The 23,276-nt window shown below is 47.9% G+C and overlaps 1 protein-coding gene across 2 annotated transcripts in view; it reads right to left on the bottom strand.

Moving 5' to 3' along the window:
- Positions 1-23,276, bottom strand: part of LOC143301512 (uncharacterized) — a 55,748-nt gene that overhangs the window by 16,300 nt on the left and 16,172 nt on the right. For both annotated transcript variants that reach the window (XM_076615854.1, XM_076615855.1), the window contains exons 3-4: positions 2,746-2,960; positions 1,415-1,575 (exon numbers count right to left, since the gene is read on the bottom strand). In XM_076615854.1, the coding sequence (XP_076471969.1) occupies positions 1,415-1,575; positions 2,746-2,960 (376 nt within the window). The remainder of the gene's footprint in view (positions 1-1,414; positions 1,576-2,745; positions 2,961-23,276) is intronic.

Genomic DNA, 23,276 nt, shown 5'->3' with positions numbered 1-23,276 from the left:
CCTAAATTAACAATAACTTAGAATACGATACCTTGTTTTTAAAATGTTTATACTAAACCTCCTCTAAATATTATAGATTAATAAAATTTAGAATACATTATTCAGATGATAAGTCTAAGTGTTGTAGTCTAGTGAGAATTGTATGATCAATAGTTTCTCCGCTGCAGTTGGAATTCATATACAGCTTATTGTCTTTTGTGAAGGTCTGTGACTCTCAAACTAGAAGGCAAGACTGCACCGGCTCTTAGTGCTGCAGCTTTGGGTAGTTGGCCTTAGAGGACCACACCAACACCACTGTCCTTAAGCCCTCTTGACCGAGAGCGTGGGGATTAAACTTGGGCAAGACACTCTCCAGTATCATAAAATTCTAGTCCAGAGAGATGGACAGCAGTTGCCTTCACTGCCGCTTTCTGATGGCCATAGCCAGGCACATTTATCACATGCCATATAGGCAGGCCTACTGCAACCGATGTTTTTTGTGTTTTTTTTAAAGTGGCTAACTGAATTTGTTTTTGCTGTATTTCCGTTTTTCATGTGAGGTGTATTGGTGTCTTGGGCAATCTAATAAATGTGTCATTGTCCACTTATTTGGATACTCTTAGAACTAATAAATGCAAGCATTTTAATTTGTTTGCCTTGGCAACAATATTATTTATGTGTTTATCAGTTATTATTTCACCGAAAATGACGCCAAGATCCTTCTCGTCAGAACACCTGGCTTTATTCGTCACTTTATCATTAAAAGTCACGATAGAGTCCAGTTGTCAAAGTCTTCCACGAATGTGGCCTTCCCTCTTATGCTTAGTTATGTTTAAAACTTTGTGTCGCTAGCAAAAAAAAAAAAAATTGCAAGGTCTGAGAATAAGGACATCGTTGAATAGTGAATCGTTACAGGACCATGTGCGCCTCCCTGACAGACACCACTCAGAACGTCAGCCTCTGGTGAGTTTGCATCATCCATTTTGTTCGCGGGACCAGTTCCCTTTTCATTTTATGCCGCCAGTTCTTCAAGATTGCAGCTCAACAAGAAAACAACTCTAGGACTTGGTCACAGCCTTTAAACAAAAGCCCATGTACACTGTGTCAAATGATTATCACCCCATTTTTGAGTGGTCTTTCAACCAGCAGTTGTGTCCTGCAGAACATCCAGGTCTACGCTCACGCTGGCTTTTAGAAAATAAGTTATTGTCGGTGGTATGGTCAACTGTGCCACAAAACGTTCAAATACTTCATATACATGGTCTATTCATCTCCCAGCTGCTGCTTCCTCCACTTCTCTCTCTCTCTCTCTCTCTCTCTCTCACACACACACGCAGGTAGGCAGGCACACACACACACACACACACACACACACACACACGCACGCACGCACGCACGCGCGCGCACACACACACACACACACACACACACTCACCCCAAGACCGAGAAGTGGAGGTTGGTGTCTCCAGGCGACATGTCAGTGAAGGAGCTGCTGACCAGCCGTCCCGAGCTGTACCAGCTCTCCCTGTCCGACCCCTGTCCGTCAAACACCATCTCCACCTTCTGCACCCCACCCGTGAACAGCACCAGCCTCACCTGCCGCACACCCACCGCTCTCCTACATACCTGCATTCTTACCTGTGTTCCCTTTCCCACTAGTACTCCCGAGATGCATACCTGCATGCTCACCTGTGTCCCTCTATCCCCCCACATACCCTTCCCACACATACAAGCCTCCCCCCTCCACACACACACACACACACACACACATCATGTGCACTCAACATAATCCAATGGATGGTAGTCCAAAAGCATGAATATTGAACGCCAACTTTCCTCAAAACAACAGCACACAACTGTTCTGAGAATGTCTCACCATCACTACGGAGTATGGCTGCCTACATGGCGTGGTAAATAAACAAAACGGTCATGCACGTAAAATGTTACATATTTGAGTGTGTATGTATGTGCCTGAAATCTGATAGAATGACACAGGGTACGAATGATGAGCGCCCAATGGCAGCCGTCAGCCGGCTCTACACAGGTAGGCAGCCTGTTGTGCAAATGACCCCGTGTCTGAAAAGCGATTAGAGCTTGGTCTCCGACCGAAGACAGGCGCAAAAAGTATCCATATCGATCAGTCAACTTAAGTAACAACGATAAATTTAAGAACGTGATGAAAGATAACCATATAAAATGACATGGAGTGCAATCCGCAGCCAGTCATGTGAAGGGTCCACCATCGTTTTCTGTGCATGGAAGCAACTGCTTATACAGTAAGCTACAGCCCTTCACTGCGTAACACCGTTCTTTCTGCTCCAGTGGAAGCGGGTATCCACAGGTTTGAATCTCGTATATACGGACCAGATATGTACCCACTCTTCTCAAGAACATGAGTGTTGGTCTCTGTGCTAGTCTTTCGGATGAGGTGATAAACATCCCGTGCGCAGCAAGCACTTAGCGCACGTAAAAGAACCCATGTCAACAAAAGGGTTGTTCTGGTAGAATTCTGTAAAAAACAAAACAAAAAAACAAAACAATCAAAAACAAAAAAACAACAAACAAACCCACTTTGATAGTAAAACTAAAATACATTTGCAGACAGATAAAAGAAAAAACCAAATAACACACACATGTATAAACATAAACAAATGGGTGGCACTGCACTGTGGCGACAAATTTCACACAGAGACCACCCACTGAGACCACCCACTGAGACCCCCATGAACCCACCAAACCCCCATCCTCCACCCCACCCTCCTTTACCTGCTGCACGGTGGCGGGCCAGTCAGCCATCAGGCTGGAGCGGAAGAAGTCTGCGCAATTCCCTGCAAAGGGAGAGAAGCAGTCCCGGGGCAAAGTGTCCAGATGGTCATCAGAGCGCAGCATGTCGTTGTTCCAGGCGGTCAGCAGCTTCTCGTCCCGGGTGGTGTCCACGCTGTGCTGAGCACGGAACACCAGTACCCAGTCCCCGTCCTTCACTGCACGACACAGCACAGCATTGAGACACTGCACTGAGACACTTCACTGCAATGAGACACTGCACTGAGACACTGCACTGCAATGAGACACAACACTGAGACACTGCACTGCAATGAGACACTGCACTGAGACACTGTACTGCAATGAGACACTGCACTGAGACACTGCACTGAGACACTGCACTGCAATGAGACACAACACTGAGACACTGCACTGCAATGAGACACAACACTGAGACACAGCACCGAAACACTGCACAGCACTGGGGCACTGCACTGCACTGCACCGAGACACTGCACTGAGGCACTGCACTGAGGAACTGTACTGCACTGAGACACAGCACTGCACTGAGGCACTGCACTAAGACACTGCACTGCACTAAGACACTGCACTGCACTGAGCCACAGCACTGCACTGAGACACTGCACTAAGACACTGCACTGCACTAAGACACTGCACTGCACTGAGACACAGCACTGCACTGAGGCACTGCACTAAGACACTGCACAACACTGCACTGAAATACTGTACTGAAACACTGCACAACACAGCACTGAAATACTGCACAACACAGCACTGAAACACTGCACAACACAGCACTGAGACACTACACAATACTGAGACACAGCACTGCAACGAGGCACTGCACAACACAGCACTGAAACACTGCACAACACAGCACTGAAACACTGCACAACACAGCACTGAGACACTACACAATACTGAGACACAGCACTGCAACGAGGCACTGCACAACACAGCACTGAAATACTGCACTGAAACACTGCACAACACTGCACTGAAATACTGCACTGAAACACTGCACAACACTGCACTGAAACACTGCACAACACAGCACTGAAACACTGCACAACACAGCACTGAGACACTACACAATACTGAGACACAGCACTGCAATAATGCACTGCACAACACAGCACTGAAATACTGCACTGAAACACTGCACAACACTGCACTGAAATACTGCACTGAAACACTGCACAACACAGCACTGAAACACTGCACAACACATCACAGAGACACTACACAATACTGAGACACAGCACTGCACTGAGACACTGCACTGAGACACTGCACTCAGACACTGCACTCAGACACTGCACTACACTGAGACACAGCACTGCACTGAGACACTGCACTACACTGAGACACAGCACTGCACTAAGACACTGCACTGCACTGAGACACTGCACTACACTGAGACACAGCACTGACACACTGCACTGCACTAAGACACTGCACTGCACTGAGACACAGCACTGCACTGAGACACAGCACTAAGACACTGCACTGCACTGAGACACAGCACTGAGACACTGCACTGCACTGAGACACTGCACTGCACTGAGACACAGCACTGACACACTGCACTGCACTGAGACACTGCACTGCACTGAGACACAGCACTGCACTGAGGCACTGCACTAAGACACTGCACTGCACTAAGACACAGCCCTGCACTGAGACACTGCACTGACACACTGCACTGCACTGAGACACAGCACTGCACTGAGACACTGCACTGAGGCACTGCACTGACACACTGCACTGCACTGAGACACTGCACTGAGGCACTGCACTGAGACACAACACTGCACTGAGGCACTGCACTGCACTGACACACTACACTGAGACACAATACTGCACTGAGACACAATATTGCACTGAGACACTGCACTGAGGCACTGCACTGCACTGAGGCACTGCACTGCACTGCACTGAGACACAGCACTGCACTGAGACACTGCACTGCACTGAAACACTGCACTGCACTGAAACACTGCACTGAGACACTGCACTGCACTGAAACACTGCACTGCACTGCACTGAGGCACTGCACTAAGACACTGCACTGCACTAAGACAAAGCACTACACTGAGACACTGCACTGCACTGAGACACTGCACTGCACTGCGACACTACATTAAGACACTGCACTGAGACACTGCACAACACTACACAGCACTGAGACACAGCACAACACTACACTGCACTGAGACACTACACAACACAGCACTGAAACACTGCATAACACAGCACTGAAACACTGCATAACACAGCACAGAGACACTACACAACACTGAGACACAGCACAACACAGCATTGCATTGAGAAACTGCACAACACAGCAGGGTAACACTGCACTGCACAACACAGCACTGAGACACTGCACAACACAGCACTGAGACACTACACAATACTGAGACACAGCACAACACAGCACAGCACTGAGACTAAGCACAACACAGCACTAAAACACTGCACAACGCAGCACAGAGACACTACACAACACAACACTGAGACACTGCTCAACACAGCAATGAGACACTGCACAACACAGCACTGAGACACTGCACTGCACTGAGACACTGCACAACATAACACTGAGGCACTGCACTGAGACACTGCACTACACTGCACAGCACTGAGACACTACACTGCACAGCACTGAGACACTGCACAACACTACACAGCACTGAGACACTGCACAACACTGCACAGCACCGATACACTGCACAACACTGCACAGCACTGAGACACTGCAACACTACACTGCACTGAGACACTGCACAACACAGCACTGCATTGAGACACTGCACAACACAGCAGGGAAACACTGCACTACACAACACAACACTGAGACACTGCACAACACAGCACTGAGACACTGCACAGAAACACGCCGCAACACTGCACAACACAGCACTGCATAACACTGCACTGAGACACGTCACAACACTGCACTGACACACTGACCTGAGACACTGCACAACACAGCACTGAGACACGGCACAACACAGCACCGAGACACTGCACAACACGGGGACACTGCACTGAGACACTGCACAACAAAGGACTGAGACACTGCACAACACAACATTGAGAAACTGCACAGCACTGAGGCACTGCACAACACAGCACTGAGATACCGCACAACACAACACTGAGACACCGCACAACACAGAGACACTGTACAACACAGCACTGAAACACTGCACAACACAACACAGCACTGAAAAACTGCACAACAGAGCACTGAAACACTACACAACACAGCACAGCACAGCGACACTACACAACACAGCATTGAGACACTGCGCAACACAGCACTGAGACACTACACAAGACAGCACTGAGACACTGCACAACACAACACTGTGACACTGCGCAACACAGCACTGAGACACTACACAAGACAGCACTGAGACACTGCACAACACAACACTGTGACACTGCACACGACAACACAACACTGAGACACTGCACAACACAGCACTGAGACACTGCACAACACAGCACTGAGACACTGCACAACAGAGCACTGAGACACTGCACAACACAGCACTGAAACACTGCACAACACAGCACTGAGACACTACACAACACAGCACAGCACAGCGACACTACACAACACAGCACTGAGACACTGCACAACACAGCACTGAGACACTGCACAACACAGCACTGAAACACTGCACAACACAGCATTGAGACACTGCGCAACACAGCACTGAGACACTACACAACAGAGCACTGAGACACTGCACAACACAGCACTGAGACACTACACAACACAGCACTGAGACACTGCACAACACAGCACTGAGACACTGCGCAACACAGCACTGAGACACTGCACAACACAGCACTGAAACACTGCACAACACAGCACTGAAACACTGCACAACACAACACCGAGACACTGCACACGACAACACAACACTGAGACACTGCACAACACAGCACTGAAACACTGCACAACAGAGCACTGAGACACTGCACAACACAGCACTGAAACACTGCACAACACAGCACTGAAACACTGCACAACAGAGCACTGAGACACTGCACAACACAGCACTGAAACACTGCACAACAGAGCACTGAGACACTGCACAACAGAGCACTGAGACACTGCACAACACAGCACTGAAACACTGCACAACACAGCACTGAGACACTGCACAACGCAGCACGGAGACACTTCACAACACAGCACTGAAACACTGCACACGACAACACAAAACTGAGACACTGCACTGAAACACTGTACAACACAGCACGGAGACACTTCACAACACATCACTGAAACACTGCAAACACAACACTGAGACACTGCACACGACAACACAACACTGAGACACTGCACAACACAGCACTCAGACACCGCACAACACAGCACTGAAACACTACACAACACGGCACAACACAGCATTGCATTGAGACACTGCACAACACAGCACTGGGACACTGTACAACACAGCACAACACAGCACTGGGACACTGCACTGAGAAACTTCACAGCACTGCACTGGGACACTGTACAACACTGCACTGGGACACGGAACAACACTGCACTGAGACACGGAACAACACTGCACTGGGACACTGTACAACACAGCACTGGGACACTGTACAATACTGTACAACACAGCACTGGGACACTGTACAACACTGCACAACACAGCACTGGGACACTGTACAATACTGTACAACACAGCACTGGGACACTGTACAACACTGCACAACACAGCACTGGGACACTGCACTGAGAAACTTCACAACACAGCACTGCACTGGGACACTGCACAACACAGCACTGAGACACGGAACAACACTGCACTGAGACACGGAACAACACAGCACAACATAACACTGCGTCAGCGCGCACAACCCCCACAGCTGGCACCGAGCCCTTGATGCAGCGAAAGAAAGGTCCGTGGGGTTGCAGTAGGACTGGAAGGTGGAAAGGCAACATCTGTTTCTGTAGACGCCCTAACAGAGAGAAAGACAGAGAGAGTCAGACACTGAGAGACCGAGGCCTTCCCAGTGTCCGCCTTCCTCACACTGCACCAAGCCCTTGGGCTGATCAAATCCAAAGTGCACATGGGCGTGTCAGAGAAGTGAGCAATCAAACGGCAGTCTCAACATGTCGGCACTGGAAAAATAAGAAGGAACATATCAGTGATTGAAGACATTTTGTTAATGTATAAATTTGAGCATCATCGTTTAGAAGGGGAGGGGATGTGAATGAATAGAGAGTTGGGGGAAACCGGGAAACGAGGGAGGGGGGTGGGTGAAATTTGAAAAAAAAATCAAAAAAAAAAATCTAAATACAATTACAGGAAATCACTTAAATGACTTCGTAAAAGAGAAGTCGTTAAACTAACAATCGAAACTACCGATAATGAATGCAAAAAGTCAAAAACATCAACGTTCTCGGTCACTTGTGAAGACACACTGTCGTGTACATATGGCTTCATCAAGCTACAGTCAAAAATTATATGCTTAATTGTCAGGTTACTGAAGCATATGCACTTAACATTAGAACAATACCTGGTCCGTAATGACTTGGAAAATAGTCTGAGAACTAAACTCAGATTTGTGTGCGAATCGGACCAAAGTCTGAGAGAGTCAAGTGAAGATACTCGGTCAGGAGAAATGGTCCACCTTTCACACCCACCCCATCCCCCGCCCCCTAATAAATTGCCACATGTATTTTTTTGTGCTTTAGAGTGTATAGATCACGAAAAATCATGTTAACATAAAAAAATCTTGGGACTCACTGTCCCTTCTGGCTTAATTTTGAAGGGTACCCATCTCAGGTGCCGCGGCTGCTTTTCGTCGGTCCAAAACCTTCCATAAGTTTGGTGATCACCTGTGTCTTTGTTATTTCAGCTACAAGAATTTCCTTTATGTTTACGTTGAAAGTGATGCCTTCTGCACGATACGACATAATCAGAACGACAATATATGCAATAAAGTGACCGCAGTGAAGCTACGTGTGTACCCACCGTCTGTCACACGTTGCGTGTGTTTGCAATAAACCGTCTCTCTCGATAACTGCAAATTATTAGAACAAAGTACACCACAGTTTCGAAGAACAGTCTCTTGTGATTCTTTTGAGCTATGCCACATCACCATGTGCCTATTCTGCTGTCCTCTGCCGCCTATTTGGCTTCAACGCAAATTTAATTCTTTACAAATTCATATTGGTCTTTTTTATTAAAAAAACAACAACACGTCTATGTGCACTTTCCAAGTGTGAGCATATATATATATATATATATATATATATACATATATATATATATATATATATTTGTGCGTGTGTGTGTGTGTGTTCTTATATATATATATATATATATATATATATATATATATATATATATATATATATATGCGTGTGTGTGTGTGTTCTTTATGAAACGAAAGACTCTATACTACAGTGAAAGATTACATGGGGAAAGTGTTTCAAGCGGGGTGCGGAACCACGAGCATGAAAGTATTATTGTGACTTTTGAGCCATGTCGAATAAACGTTCTGATATTATTACCATTAACCCGGCAAAGAAGACGACATTGGACTACTACCCTGTGATCCATTACCCAATCACCACAGTCCAGGAGTCCTTGTGACTTGAAGAAGAGGCCACGAGAGAGGTTGGACAAGAGTACGTTATCACTACGTTTGATCTTGGGGTTTGTATGAAAGCCTACCCGATCGTCTGGAACCAACCTGACAGGTACAAGAAGTATATCATTCTGATCAGTACATTCCACCTTGCCTGTGATTACCTCAAGATGGGAAAAAGCTGGATGGTTCTGGGTTCGAAGATATCCTTCTGGAGGCAGGCCTTATCTCTTCTGGTTCTCTGCAAGGGGTGCCGTCTGGCAAACATTATGAACGAGCACTGTTCTACCATAAGACAATGCTTGAGAGTCTAGAACGCTCGGTGCTGGAAAGATATCTTGAAATCAGAGATGAAGACACGTCATTTCCGACACTGTCAGAAGACAGCATGATCAAACTCCAGACAGCCTCATGTTTCTTCTCAAAAGAGACGTTGACTGAGCTTCAGCAAGATGAAGCTATCGCCAGTTTCATGGCAGAGTACGAACAGTTCAGAGATAGAGTCAGAGAAGGAGCCTTTGGACCAACTGCACAATTTTGGTTGGCGTACATCGATCAAGTATGACTTTCCCTTGCGCTCCTTGAGGCTGTCAAAATCAACGACTTCCTGCTCTGCGCACAAACGATGTCCCAAATGCAGACCTCTTCTTCAGTTTCGATGGACAAAACTACGCACGCTACCTCACCTTCTTCTCAGTCTTCTTGGCAAACATTGACTTGTCACATCCCGGAGCCAAGGAGATGCTGCATAGAGGTGCTTTCAGCGTGGCAAGGTCCTCCATTCCTGGCAATCACTGTGCAGTGGACAAGACCATGAAAGAAAGGTTCATGAAGCACGCCAAAAGCCGAGGAGGAGCTGGCGGAGGTGGCGCTGGTCTCACGGGGCTGCTGCCCAACCAGGAGGCCTACCACAGATGGGTCAGGAAAACCCATGAGAGGTCAATCTTCACGCAACTCTCGACATGGCTGGCATGGAACAAGGTGATGAGGTTGGTAGTAGACATCGTGACTTGCGTCCTTCTGAGATACTGAAGAGCGAAAGCAACGTCATGAAGACTCAGGATGCAATCAAAAGTTTCATCAACCCTTTCTGTGAGGAAGCCTCGGTCAAACTCATCGCCCTGTCATCTGGAGCATCTGTCCCAGCCAGCATTCAGCATGATGTGTTGAGGGCAGAAAAAAACTGGTAAAGCCGCGAAGGAGGCGTTCATCACGCAGAGACTGATGGCAAATGACCATTTCTTTGAACCAGTCAAGCGGATAAATCTGAAAACGATGGTATCGATGAACAAAACCGTCCACATGAAGACTACCAAGAAGAAGGTTGTGGGATACAAGCAACAAGGGAACATTGCCTTTCAACTCCTTCTGAAGGCACAGGAAGCAGGTGTTCAACTCGATCTGAAACAGTTGATGACATACCAATTTATTCCTGTACTTTACAGTATTGCCACTGCTGACAATTTCCTTGCCAAGACCGACAAAGCAAAACGGTTCAACTACCTCACCAAAGATATGGAAGATGCCGCTCTACCTCCCCATGATGCGACGCTGGTTGTGATTGATGGCAATGCAGTGTTTCACTGCTTGCAACAGCTTCCTTCCAATTTCAGGGAGATCAGCCAGAGGATATCGGACATGCTGCCAAGTATTACTCGACGTTTGGAGCAAAGATGAGAATGCGTCAGAATTCAAGAACAGAAAAGTCATGCTGATATGTGAGGGAGAAGCCTTCCTGCTGTAATTGGCAGATGAGATGAAGACAACAAGGATGCCAATCCACACAAGAAGAGACGGATTCCAGAGTTGCCCTCTACTGTGTGTAAGCTGAATGGAATGGCTGCAGGTTCGTCCGCGTCAAGAGTCCAGACTCGGACATGTTCTTCATTCTCCTGCACTTCGCTCTGCAGCTGAAGGACGTGGTGATTCTGTTCGACACAGGAATGGGGAACAAACAGCGGCTCATCAACGTCACTGACATCTCAAAAGCATACGGGCAACAGCACTGCACTGCCTTCCTGGCTCTTCATGCTTATACCGGCTGCGACACAACAAGTGCGTTTAAGGGCATTGGGAAAATTAAACCCATCAAAGTTCTTCAGCAGAATCCAAGATTTGTAGAAACAACTGCCCGCCTTGGAGATACATGGGCCATCGCTGAAGAAGTCAAAGCTGATCTTGTGACCTTCACCTGTCATGTACGGCAGACATCGTTTCACCAGTGTCTATGACCTCCGACACCAGCTACTCAAGGAGAGATGTGGAGATGAGCCATTGAATGCAAACCACAACGTTGACATGGCAAGCATTCCTCCGTGCAAACAAACCCTTCAAGAGCACATCAAACGGAGCAACTATCAAGTTTGTAAAGAATTAAATTTGCGTTGAAGCCAAATAGGGGGTAGGGGAGATAAAGGACAGCAGAATAGGCCCATGGTGATGTGGCATAGCTCAAAAGAATCACAAGAGACTGTTCTTTGAAACTGTGGTGTACTTTGTTTCTAAAAGGTTTTAGACTGAATGGAAGCAACTGGAAAAACAAGTCCCCCTCCCCAAAGAGCCCGTATGCCGGCATGTATGTAAGGGGAGTATATACACGAAGAAGAAACAAAATGAGTGATGAATACTTACTGGCATAATGGCAGCAATGATAATGTGGATGGCAACAGCTGTATGAATTTACACATATAGGCAGACAAACTACGTGCCTTCTGAATTCACAAGATTTGCTGGGTTTTTGTGGGGGGGGGGGGGGGGGGGGGGGTTGTAGGAAGATGAGTGGTCATGTGCAGCAGTGGCCCACTGGTGATGTGCTCGACTCAGAAACGGGTGCACATGAGTTCGGTGCCCCTGTACGTAATGGAATTTTTACTCCTCCATCCAAAAGATCTTTAGTGGTGGTATGGGTTCTAGTCCTTCGGGTGAAACCATAAACCGAGGTCCCGTGTGTAGCATGCACTTAGCGCTCGTAAAAAGAACCCACGACAACAAAAGGGTTACCCCTGTAGAAACACCCACTTTGTTAGCAAAACAAACACACCGGCAGGCAGCAAAAGAAACACACCAGCAGGCAGCAACACACCGACAGGCAGCAACACAAACACAACAACAGGCAGCAACACACCAGCAGGCAGCAAAACAAGCACACCAGCAGGCAGCAACACAAACACACCAGCAGGCAGCAACACACCAACAGGCAGCAACACACCAGCAGGCAGCAACACACTGACAGGCAGCAACACACCTACAGGCAGCAAAACACCAGCAGGCAGCAACACACCAACAGGCAGCAACACACCAACAGGCAGCAACACACCAGCAGGTAGCAACACACCAACAGGCAGCAACACACCGGCAGGCAGCAAAACAAACACACCGCCAGGCAGCAACACCGGCAGGCAGCAACACAAACACACCGCCAGGCAGCAACACCGGCAGGCAGCAAAGCAAACACACCAGCAGGCAGCAACACAAACACACCAGCAGGCAGCAAAACAAACACACCAGCAGGCAGCAAAACAAACACACCAGCAGGCAGCAAAACAAACACACCAGCAGGCAGCAACACAAACACACCAGCAGGCAGCAACACAAACACACCAGCAGGCAGCAAAACAAACACACCATCAGGCAGCAAAACAAACACACCAGCAGGCAGCAAAACAAACACACCAGCAGGCAGCAAAACAAACACACCAGCAGGCAGCAAAACAAACACACCAGCAGGCAGCAAAACAAACACACCAGCAGGCAGCAACACAAACACACACCGGCAGGCAGCAACACAAACACACACCGGCAGGCAGCAACACAAACACACACCAGCAGGCAGCAACACACCAACAGGCAGCAACACAAACACACACCAGCAGGCAGCAACACAAACACACACCGGCAGGCAGCAACACACCAACAGGCAGCAACACACCGGCAGGCAGCAACACAAACACACCGGCAGGCAGCAACACACCAACAGGCAGCAACACACCAGCAGGCAGCAACACAAACACACACCGGCAGGCAGCAACACACCAACAGGCAGCAACACACCAACAGGCAGCAACACACCGGCAGGCAGCAACACACCGGCAGGCAGCAACACACCAACAGGCAGCAACACACCGACAGGCAGCAAAACAAACACACCGCCAGGCAGCAACACACCGCCAGGCAGCAACACACAGGCAGCAACACACCGGCAGGCAGGAAGGCGCTGTACTGTGGACAGCAGCCCGAATTTCACACGGACAAATCTGTTAAGACAAAAAGTGATACAATACAATACAATACGATACAATACAATACAATACAAGGAGGTCCAAAGTGCCTTACTGCACTGGTGCCGCATCCAGCAGCCACGTTTGATCCTCTCTCCCCGCTCAACACATCACCCACCTGTTTTCCTTTTTCACACCACCACTTTGGTTTGAACAAATCTTTATTCAGAAAGTATATTATAATTGCACACATAAACAGCTGGCCAACAACAAGCTAACAACACATATCGTGCTCATACATTATTCGCTTGGTTTGATCTGACGGCAGGTGAACATTACATAAATGCAGTAATGTTGAAATAAGCACTTTCTGGCATCTCTTTCCCACACTTGACACCGAGGTTCCATCCACATCGAAGATCGTAATAGAGTCTACGTCAGGTTCCTCGACGATGATGCTTTTAAGCAAACCAAGAACTGCCCAAGACCCTGTCTGTAGAAACCATGAGCGATCGACATTGACTTGCTTATGGCTAACGTATTACATTTCCGGGCGACGTCTGAGAAAGAGAAAAACCAGTCCTTCTAAGCACGTTTCTGTCAATGTATCAGCTGAAGTGAAGTTGTGCACCTTTGTCTTGTTATGAACAACAGCTAATGTAGACGACTTCTTTGCAGTTCAGTACATTAAGGTGTTTACTACAGTGTCATGAATAGCTCTCCCCCTCACATACATACGTATGCATACACGCACGCATGCACACATAAATGCACGCACAAACGCACGCGCGTAATCACGCGTACACACACACGCGCGCGCATACGCGATGAAGACGTGAACACAACGTCAAAGCAAGCCAACGAAGCCTCAATCAAACAGACACAAAGAAATAAAATCAATAAGCAGTCCAACATATAATCCACTGAAAGAGACACAAAGAAATCAAATCAATAAGCAGTCCAACATATAATCCACTGAAAGAGACACAAAGAAATCAAATCAATAAGCAGTCCAACATATAATCCACTGAAAGAGACACAAAGAAATCAAATCAATAAGCAGTCCAACATATAATCCACTGAAACAGACACAAAGAAATCAAATCAATAAGCAGTCCAACATATAATCCACTGAAACAGACACAAAGAAATAAAATCAATAAGCAGTCCAACATATAATCCACTGAAACAGACACAAAGAAATAAATCAATAAGCAGTTCAACATATCAGTCAGTGGTTCGTCCGTCGGGATCGACGAGGACCATCTAGTCATCCTGGGGGTGGGTGGGTTGGGCTCTGTGGGTGCGCAAATGACTGGTCAGGCCAATCCGCGCCCGGAAGGTTCTGATGCAGTGTGGACAGGGGATGGTGGCGGCTGTCGGGGACTTGCTGGCACTGCTTTTCCTGGCCTGTCTGCGTTGCTCTGCTGCAGCGATTCTGTTGGCCTCACAGGATTTGGCGCCTTTGTGGACAGCTGAACGCCACTTTGGTCTGTCCACTGCATTCAGCTCCCATGTGTCGTGGCTGATGTTGAAGGCCTTCAGAGAAGCTTTCAGAGTGTCTTTGAAGTGCTTCTTTTGGCCTCCATGGGAGCGCTTGCCATGTTGGAGTTCGCCGTACAGCAGTTTCTTGGGGAGCCGGTGGTCTGGCATGCGAACTACATGGCCTGCCAAGCGCAGCTGGGCCTGCATCAAGATGGTGTAGATGCTGGGCAAGTTTGCACTAGTGAGCACCTCTGTCTCAGGGATCTTCTCTTGCCACTTTATGCCGAGAAGTTTTCCGAGGCTGGTGGTGTGGAAGTGGTTCAGCTTTTTGGCGTGGCGTTTGTAGACCGTCCATGATTCACATCCATAGAGCAGTGTGGTGAGAACTATGGCCTTGTATACTTTGAGCTTCGTCTCCAGGGTGATGCCTCTCCTGTTCCAAACGTTCTTATGGAGTCTGCCGAAGGTAGCGCTGGCGTTGGCGAGTCTGGCATTCACCTCGTCGTCGATGACAACTGTGCGAGAGAGTGTACTGCCCAGGTATGTGAACTTGTCCACCGCGTTCAGTCGTTGCCCGTTGATGAAGATGTTTGGTTCAACGTAAGGCTTTCCTGGAGCTGGCTGGTGCATCACCTCAGTCTTCTGTGTGCTGATTGTGAGGCCAAAGTTGTCACAGGCAGCAGAGAACTTGTCGACACTGTGTTGCATGTCAGCTTCGTAGGCAGCCTTGAGAGCGCAGTCATCAGCAAACAGGAAGTCGTTGACGGTGTCTGTCCTCACCTTGGTTTTTGCTTGAAGCCTCCTGAGGTTAAAGAGTGAGCCATCTGTGCGGTACCTGATGCCAATGCCTACGTCAGCGTCTCTGAAGGCATCTGTCAGCATGGCTGAAAACATGACAGGGTGGGGGCAAGAACACACCCTTGCTTGACTCCGTTGGAGACAGGGAATGGTTCTGAAGTCTCTCCGTTGTCTTGGACTCGGGCCAGCATCCCATCGTGTAGTTGCCGTATGATGGTGATGAACTTTCTGGGACACCCGTACTTCGCCATGATTCTCCAAAGGCCATCTCTGCTAACAGTATCAAAGGCCTTGGTCAGATCGACATACGTGGAGTAAAGGTCGGCGTTCTGTTCCTGACACTTCTCCTGGAGCTGCCTGGAAGCAAACACCATGTCGATAGTCCCACGTTCTTTCCGGAAGCCACACTGGCTCTCTGGTAGGAGACCTTGCTCAAGGTGCGCTATGAGACGGTTGAGTAGCACTCTGGCCAGAGTCTTGCCTGCGACGGACAGCAGCGATATTCCACGATGGTTGTCATAGGCCTGACGATTTCCTTTGCGCTTGTACGGTGTATGATGGAAGCGTCTTTGAAGTCCTGTGGAACTGCCTCATGCTGCCAGATGAGCTGGAACAGCTGATGAAGCTTCTCAGTCAGCGCCGTTATAGAAGTTCTTCATGTCGTTCCTGTCTGCAAGGCCCTGGATCTCATCAGCTTTGTTGCTCAACCAGGAATCCTGCATCTGCCGCAGCTTCAGCTGGATGGTGCTGCGTGCGCTCTTCAGTATGTCTTTCTTTGACTGTGACTTGGGATCTTCAATGTGGGCTCTGTAGGCTTGGCGTTTGTCTTCTAGCAGCTGCATGATCTCAGTGCAGTTCTCATCAAACCAGTCTTTGTGCTTCCTGACAGAAGGCCCCAGGCACTCCATGGCAGTGTTGTACACCGTCTCATGCAGTGCGCCCCATGCTGCCTCCACATTCTGGTTGTCCAGCACAGTGGACTCAAGGCGTTCCTCCAGGGTGTCAGCAAAGCTCTGCTTGATGTTGCCTAGCTCCAGCTTGTTGACATTCAGGCGTTTGAGTGCTTTCATGCCCTGAGGCCGTCTCTTGGGCTGGATGCGGAGGTTGAGCTTGAAGACGATAAGGCGGTGGTCTGTCCAGCACTCGGCGCCGCACATGGCCCTCGTGACTCGTACGTCCTGCCTGTCCCTCTTCCTGACGATGACAAAGTCGATGAGATGCCAATGCCCAGAGTGAGGATGCATCCATGACGTCCTGTTACGGGTAGGGAGGCAGAAGATGGTGTTTGTGATAAGAAGGTCGTGCTCGGCACATGTAGTTGGAGAAGTAGTTGGCCATTGCTGTTACAGTTACCAACCCCATGCTTCCCAATCACGCCTTCCCAGGAGGTGCTGTCACAACCAACTCGCGTTAAAGTCACCAAGAATGATGAGCTTATCTGCGTTGGGAACAGTGGTGATGACAGCGTTCAGGTCCTCGTAGAACTTGTCCTTGATCTCATCCGGGTTGGTCATGGTGGGCGCGTAGGCGCTGACAATGGTGGTAAACTTCTTCCCGTTGCATATAGAGAGTTTCATCATCAGGCGATCGTTCACACCTTTCGGGGGTCCAGCCAGCTTGCCAACGAGGGTTGTCTTCACTGCAAAGCAAACTCCAGCCTCACGTCTCTCTTCAGGTCCGCGACCACTCCAAAAGAAGGTGTAGCCTGCGCCTCGCTCACAGAGTTCGCCTTCTTCTGCCAGTCTGGTCTCACTTAAGGCAGCGATGTCGATGTTGTACCTGGCTAATTCACTCGCAATGAGTGCTGTGCGTCTCTGTGGTCTGGCTGAGTCGCCTCTGTCCAGAAGCGTACGCACGTTCCATGTGGCAATGGTCAATGGGGTGCTCCTTGTTTTCTTCTTTCTTTCCTTTGTGTGTCGACCGCTTGAGTAGGGTCCCCGTCAGCCGCGGTATGCTGACTAGGGTGGTGTGGAGCAGGCAATGTTTAGGGCACCTTTTCTAGCCCCTTCCTCATGCCATGGAGGTGAGCAGTGCTGTCCTGAAGAGGGCTGCTCAGTCGCTCAGGGGGCTGCCGATCTCCACCGCTGCTCCAGTCGGTGAAAAACGACCCTATGGCCTGAGCCGCCTGTGTGCAGGTCCGCGGCTACGACTGCCAGTGTACCCACACCTGTCGCTTCGTCGCTCGCCTGTCGCCACAGGGCTTGGGGAAAATGATGGTATGGGATGAAGGATGACTGATGACTTGCGCGATGACTTTGTTTATAGTGAGGAGGAGTTGCGCACCATCGACCTCACTCTCTTGTCCGAGACCGTCTGTATCCAGTGGCAAGACGAGGTCAAGACGACTGGAGATGGAAACGGATGCAGTGGATGACCAGGATGTCCTATGTGCCTCATCCTGCCCTCAGCACTCCACAGTGCTCTGCTGCAACCGCCTTCCTCTCCGTTGAACCATGAAGGTTTCTTCCGCAGAGTCCGCCGGATCCAGTCTTCACATGCTTGGGTAGACAAGCCCTAACTCACCGAGGGTTTGAGACCCGTCGGCTACCCTCACCTAGTTTAGCCAACCTGTCAAAGCCGTTGCCCGGGGTTTGGGCGCTGCCGCATGCTAGCAGCTTCTAGGACCCATAGGTGAGAGCTGGGTACCAGTGGGGACCAATAGAGGACGAACCACTCCCTGAAGAGCGTGACAAGCCCCCCCCCCCTTCCGTGCACCCCCTAACCCCCATATAATCCACTGAAAGAGACACAAAGAAGTTAAATCAATAAGCAGTTCAACATATAATCCACTGAAAGAGACACAAAGAAGTTATATCAATAAGCAGTCCAACATATAATCCACTGAAACAGACACAAAGAAGTTATATCAATAAGCAGTCCAACATATAATCCACTGAAACAGACACAAAGAAGTTATATCAATAAGCAGTCCAACATATAATCCACTGAAACAGACACAAAGAAGTTATATCAATCAGCAGTTCAACATATAATCCACTGAAAGAGACACAAAGAAGTTATATCAATAAGCAGTCCAACATATAATCCACTGAAAGAGACACAAAGAAGTTATATCAATAAGCAGTCCAACATATAATCCACTGAAAGAGACACAAAGAAGTTATATCAATCAGCAGTTCAACATATAATCCACTGAAACAGACACAAAGAAGTTATATCAATAAGCAGTCCAACATATAATCCACTGAAACAGACACAAAGAAGTTATATCAATCAGCAGTTCAACATATAATCCACTGAAAGAGACACAAAGAAGTTATATCAATAAGCAGTCCAACATATAATCCACTGAAAGAGACACAAAGAAGTTATATCAATAAGCAGTCCAACATATAATCCACTGAAAGAGACACAAAGAAGTTAAATCAATAAGCACCGAGAACTGAGTGCCATCGGTAAGCAAGAGCACGAATGTGTGTGTGTGTGTGTGTGTGTGTGTGTGTCTGTGTGTGTGTGTGTGTGTGTGAGTCTGTGTGTCTGTGTGTATGTGTGTGTCTGTGTCTGTGTGTGGTGAAGCAAAAGCTACAGATATAAAATATTCGTGAACATCCTATCGGTAACATCAAATATTTTCCGGATCCGGATGCTTTTTTTATGACTGCACAGTTCCCGAACAGAGAGGAAGCTGGTGGGTGGGGGAAGGGGGGTGTAGGGGGGGACGCACTGATGGACTTGGAACAGTTCCATCTCAATGGAAGCCATTGGCTTTTGTTATGGACATAACCGAGCCCTGGGACGCTTATAACATCATGAGTGGAAAATTGTACGGATGAAAGAAAATGAATAATAATGAACCAGCACACACCAGTTAATAATGAAGCAGAACATACACATGTTCTTTTTACAATCAAAATGAACATTTTTCTTAGCTCGCCACATCACACACACACACACACACACACACACACACACACACATATATATATATATATATATATATATATAGTGTGTGTGTGTGTGTGTGTGTGTGTTGTTGTTGTTTTATGTTGTTTTGTTTTTATTCTGCCTGCAAGTATATTTGTTTTACTCTCTAAGAGAATTTTTCTATTTAAATTTGACAAGGACTACCCCGTTTTGTTACCGTGGCTAAAATTCACATGCGCTAATTGCACACCGAATTTCGGGCTTTTGTTTATCGTTGCATCCCAATAACTAGTATCCAGACCGCCACTCAAAGTCATGTGGAGGGAGAGTAAAAAATCCTGGTCTGTATAATTCATGGGACTCGAATCCATGGACACTCGCTTCGTTGTCGGGTGGATTACCACGAGCTGTCACACCATAGTGTGACATTTTGCAACACAAATAAAAAAAGAAAACAAGAAAAAAAGAAAGTGACAGAGAAAGCAAAAAAGACGAATCAACAGATGGAGTGCAAGGCACAGAGCAATATTAGTTTTTCATTCATCTAGTCCAGCTGAATATCTGGCAAACTCAGTGTACTCTTTCTGGATCTTTACGCTCGGCTGTTGATTGAAGAGTGCTGACAATTAAAAAAAGACACCCCCCCCCCCCCAAACAACAACAACAACAACAACAACAACAAAACCACCAAAGGTCAGCGCTCTTTCTCCATGGTGTCCAGTCCGTCACGTGGATTGCTCAGTTCACTTCACTGTCTCTCCAAACAGCTCTTCGTTCTGCCAACCATCTCACTCACTGGTGTGCTCCTTCAACTTCTGCCGGTCACGTGTGTTTGTGTGGTGTTGTGCACACACACACACACACACACACACATTCGTGCAGGCAATGATGTAGCTGATGGATGTCAATAGCATCATAGTGCAGAACTTTGTGTTTATTGCCACGAGCTCCCTGCCTGGAGAGGTATTATCGTCATCGACATCATCATAATCTTTTTCTTTCTTTTTTTATACGACGGGCGCAATAACCGAGTAGTTAAAGCGCTGGACTTTAATCTGAAGGTCCCTGGTTCGAATCTCGGTTACGGCGCCTGGTGGGTAAAGGGTAGAGATTTTTTCCGATCTCCCAAGTCAACATATGCGCAGACCTGTTTGTTCCTGAACCCTCTTCGTGTGTATTCGCAAGCAGAATATCAAACACGTACGTTAAAAAAGTTTTAATCCATGTCAGTGTTCGGTGGTTATGGAAACAAGAACACACCCTGCATGCACACCCCAGAAAACTGTAAATGACTGCCTGCATGGCGGGGTAAAAACGGTCATACACGTAAAATCCCACTCGTGTACATACGAGTGTTGTGGGAGTTGCAGCCCAAGATCGAAGAAGAAGACATATCATTATCTTCTTTATTATCATCATCATCATCATCATCATCACCACCATCATCATCACCATCATCGTTATAATCATTTAGTTCTCCCGGCAACACATGTGAGTATTCAAAGTGACAAGCGGGTAAAAAATGTGGAGTGATGGCCTGGAGGTAACGCGTCCGCCAAGGAAGCGAAAGAATCTGAGCGCGCTGGTTCGAATCACGGCTCAGCCGCCGATATTTTCTCCCCCTTCAATAGACCTTGAGTGGTGGTCTGGACGCTAGTCATTCGGATGAGACGATAAACCGAGGTCCCGTGTGCAGCATGCACATAGCGCATGTAAAAGAACCCACGGCAACAAATGGGGTGTTCCTGGCAAAATTCTGCAGAATAATCCACTTCGATAGGAAAACCAAATAAAACTGCACGCAGGAAAAAAAATACACAAAAAATGGGTGGCGGTGTAGTGTAGCGACGCGATCTCCCTGGGGAAAGCAGCCCGAATTTCACACAGAGAAATGTGTTGTGATAAAAAGAAATACAAATTACAAATACAAAAGCCAATGGAAGCCATGTTGTCTTCCTATCAACAGTCTTCTTCCTGCCTCCATGCACCCAACCCCTTTCCCCTGCACAATGCCTCAGTCCTGCAGGCCGTACAAGGTCTGACGCGTTGTCACTTCTTCCTCTACTGGTAATTCATTGTTTTAGAACGCACCCCCAGAATCAGTTTGCAAAGTTTTGTGTGCGTTAGCTCATGTGGACGTTTCGAAGAAAGTCAGTTTGTAAATAAGCACTGCTGTTTAACTCACTCAGTACGGCCAGTCCTCTCTTCTCCTCTATACAGACCCCTCGGATGTCCAGTGGGTGTCTGAATGACCCAACCTTTAGCTTCCGTCGTCAGAATTGTGGTATTCTTTGTCAACATTCACGTCTTCAGTATAAGAGCCTTACGCTTGCAATATTTTGATGACGGTAATTGGGCTGAAACGCTGTTAACGTCGTCTCTTTCGCCGTTCGTATGGAGAGAGTTAATGATTTTTAAATGAACTGTCAGTCTTGGCTGCAGTCCATGGGAACCAAATCTGTGTGCGCGTGTACAGTGTATGCATGTCTGTGTGTGTATATGCATGTGCATGCGAGCACGCTCGCGCGCGCACACGCGTATGTGTGTGTGTGCGAAAGACAGGGAGAGACGTACATGAAGACGGAGAGAGAGAGAGAGAGAGAGAGAGAGAGAGAGAGAGAGAGAGAGATGATTATGATGATGATGATGATGATGGCGACAACGGATTTTCCAACAACAGCAGGTGAGGACAGGCAGAGATTCCTTCAACACGGACAACGGGGCAGTGAACTGGGCAGTCAACGACTGCTGTTGACACACTTGGAGGCACTGCCGCCACACACACACACACACACACACACACACACACTCAAATCACACGCACCCTGACGTGACAGACAGCCACCTTCACGCTCCATCAAGTCCATGATGAAGGTGGCACCGCCCCTGTCCGTGATGGAGAGTGCAAACAAACGGTGGACTGGTGACCTGGTGGTAACACGCCCGATTAGGAAGCGATGAGTGTCCACAGCCTCCATTACCATCATTACGTGGACCGGGATTTTTACTCTCCCTCTCCCCTCTACTTGACCTTCAGTGGTGCGAGTCAGTTGGATGACACGAGAAACCGAGGCTCTCGCCGGAATTTCACACAGAGAAAACTGTTGTGCCAAAATGAATGCAATACAATAAATGGCGGAGACCTGCTAGTCAAAAAGGTAAATGCTCACTCAAGCGACGGATGACCTGAGAGCTGAAGCCCACGATGGCAGGAAGAAGGAAAGGAAAGGAAGGAAGGAAAATGACACCCTTGGACTGGAGAATTCTTATTGCTGCTATTCCAGCCGACCGGACAGGGCCATATCAGGACTGTCAAACCATACAAAATGCTTAACCGCGTCAACACAAAACTGTCACATTTACAAACCCACAAAACACAGTTCATGACACAGTATCCCAACCATTTAGCTCCTATGGCAAATAAGACAAGGCCATGCTGAGGATGCCAGCTCTTCCGCTTAATTTATCATCCCCAGATTACAAAAAAAAAAAAAA

Source organism: Babylonia areolata, chromosome 27 (assembly GCF_041734735.1).
Source record: "Babylonia areolata isolate BAREFJ2019XMU chromosome 27, ASM4173473v1, whole genome shotgun sequence".
Classification (NCBI taxonomy): domain Eukaryota; kingdom Metazoa; phylum Mollusca; class Gastropoda; order Neogastropoda; family Buccinidae; genus Babylonia; species Babylonia areolata.
The sequence above is the reverse complement of the archived record's forward strand: the minus strand, read 5'-3'. Positions and strand labels throughout refer to the sequence as shown.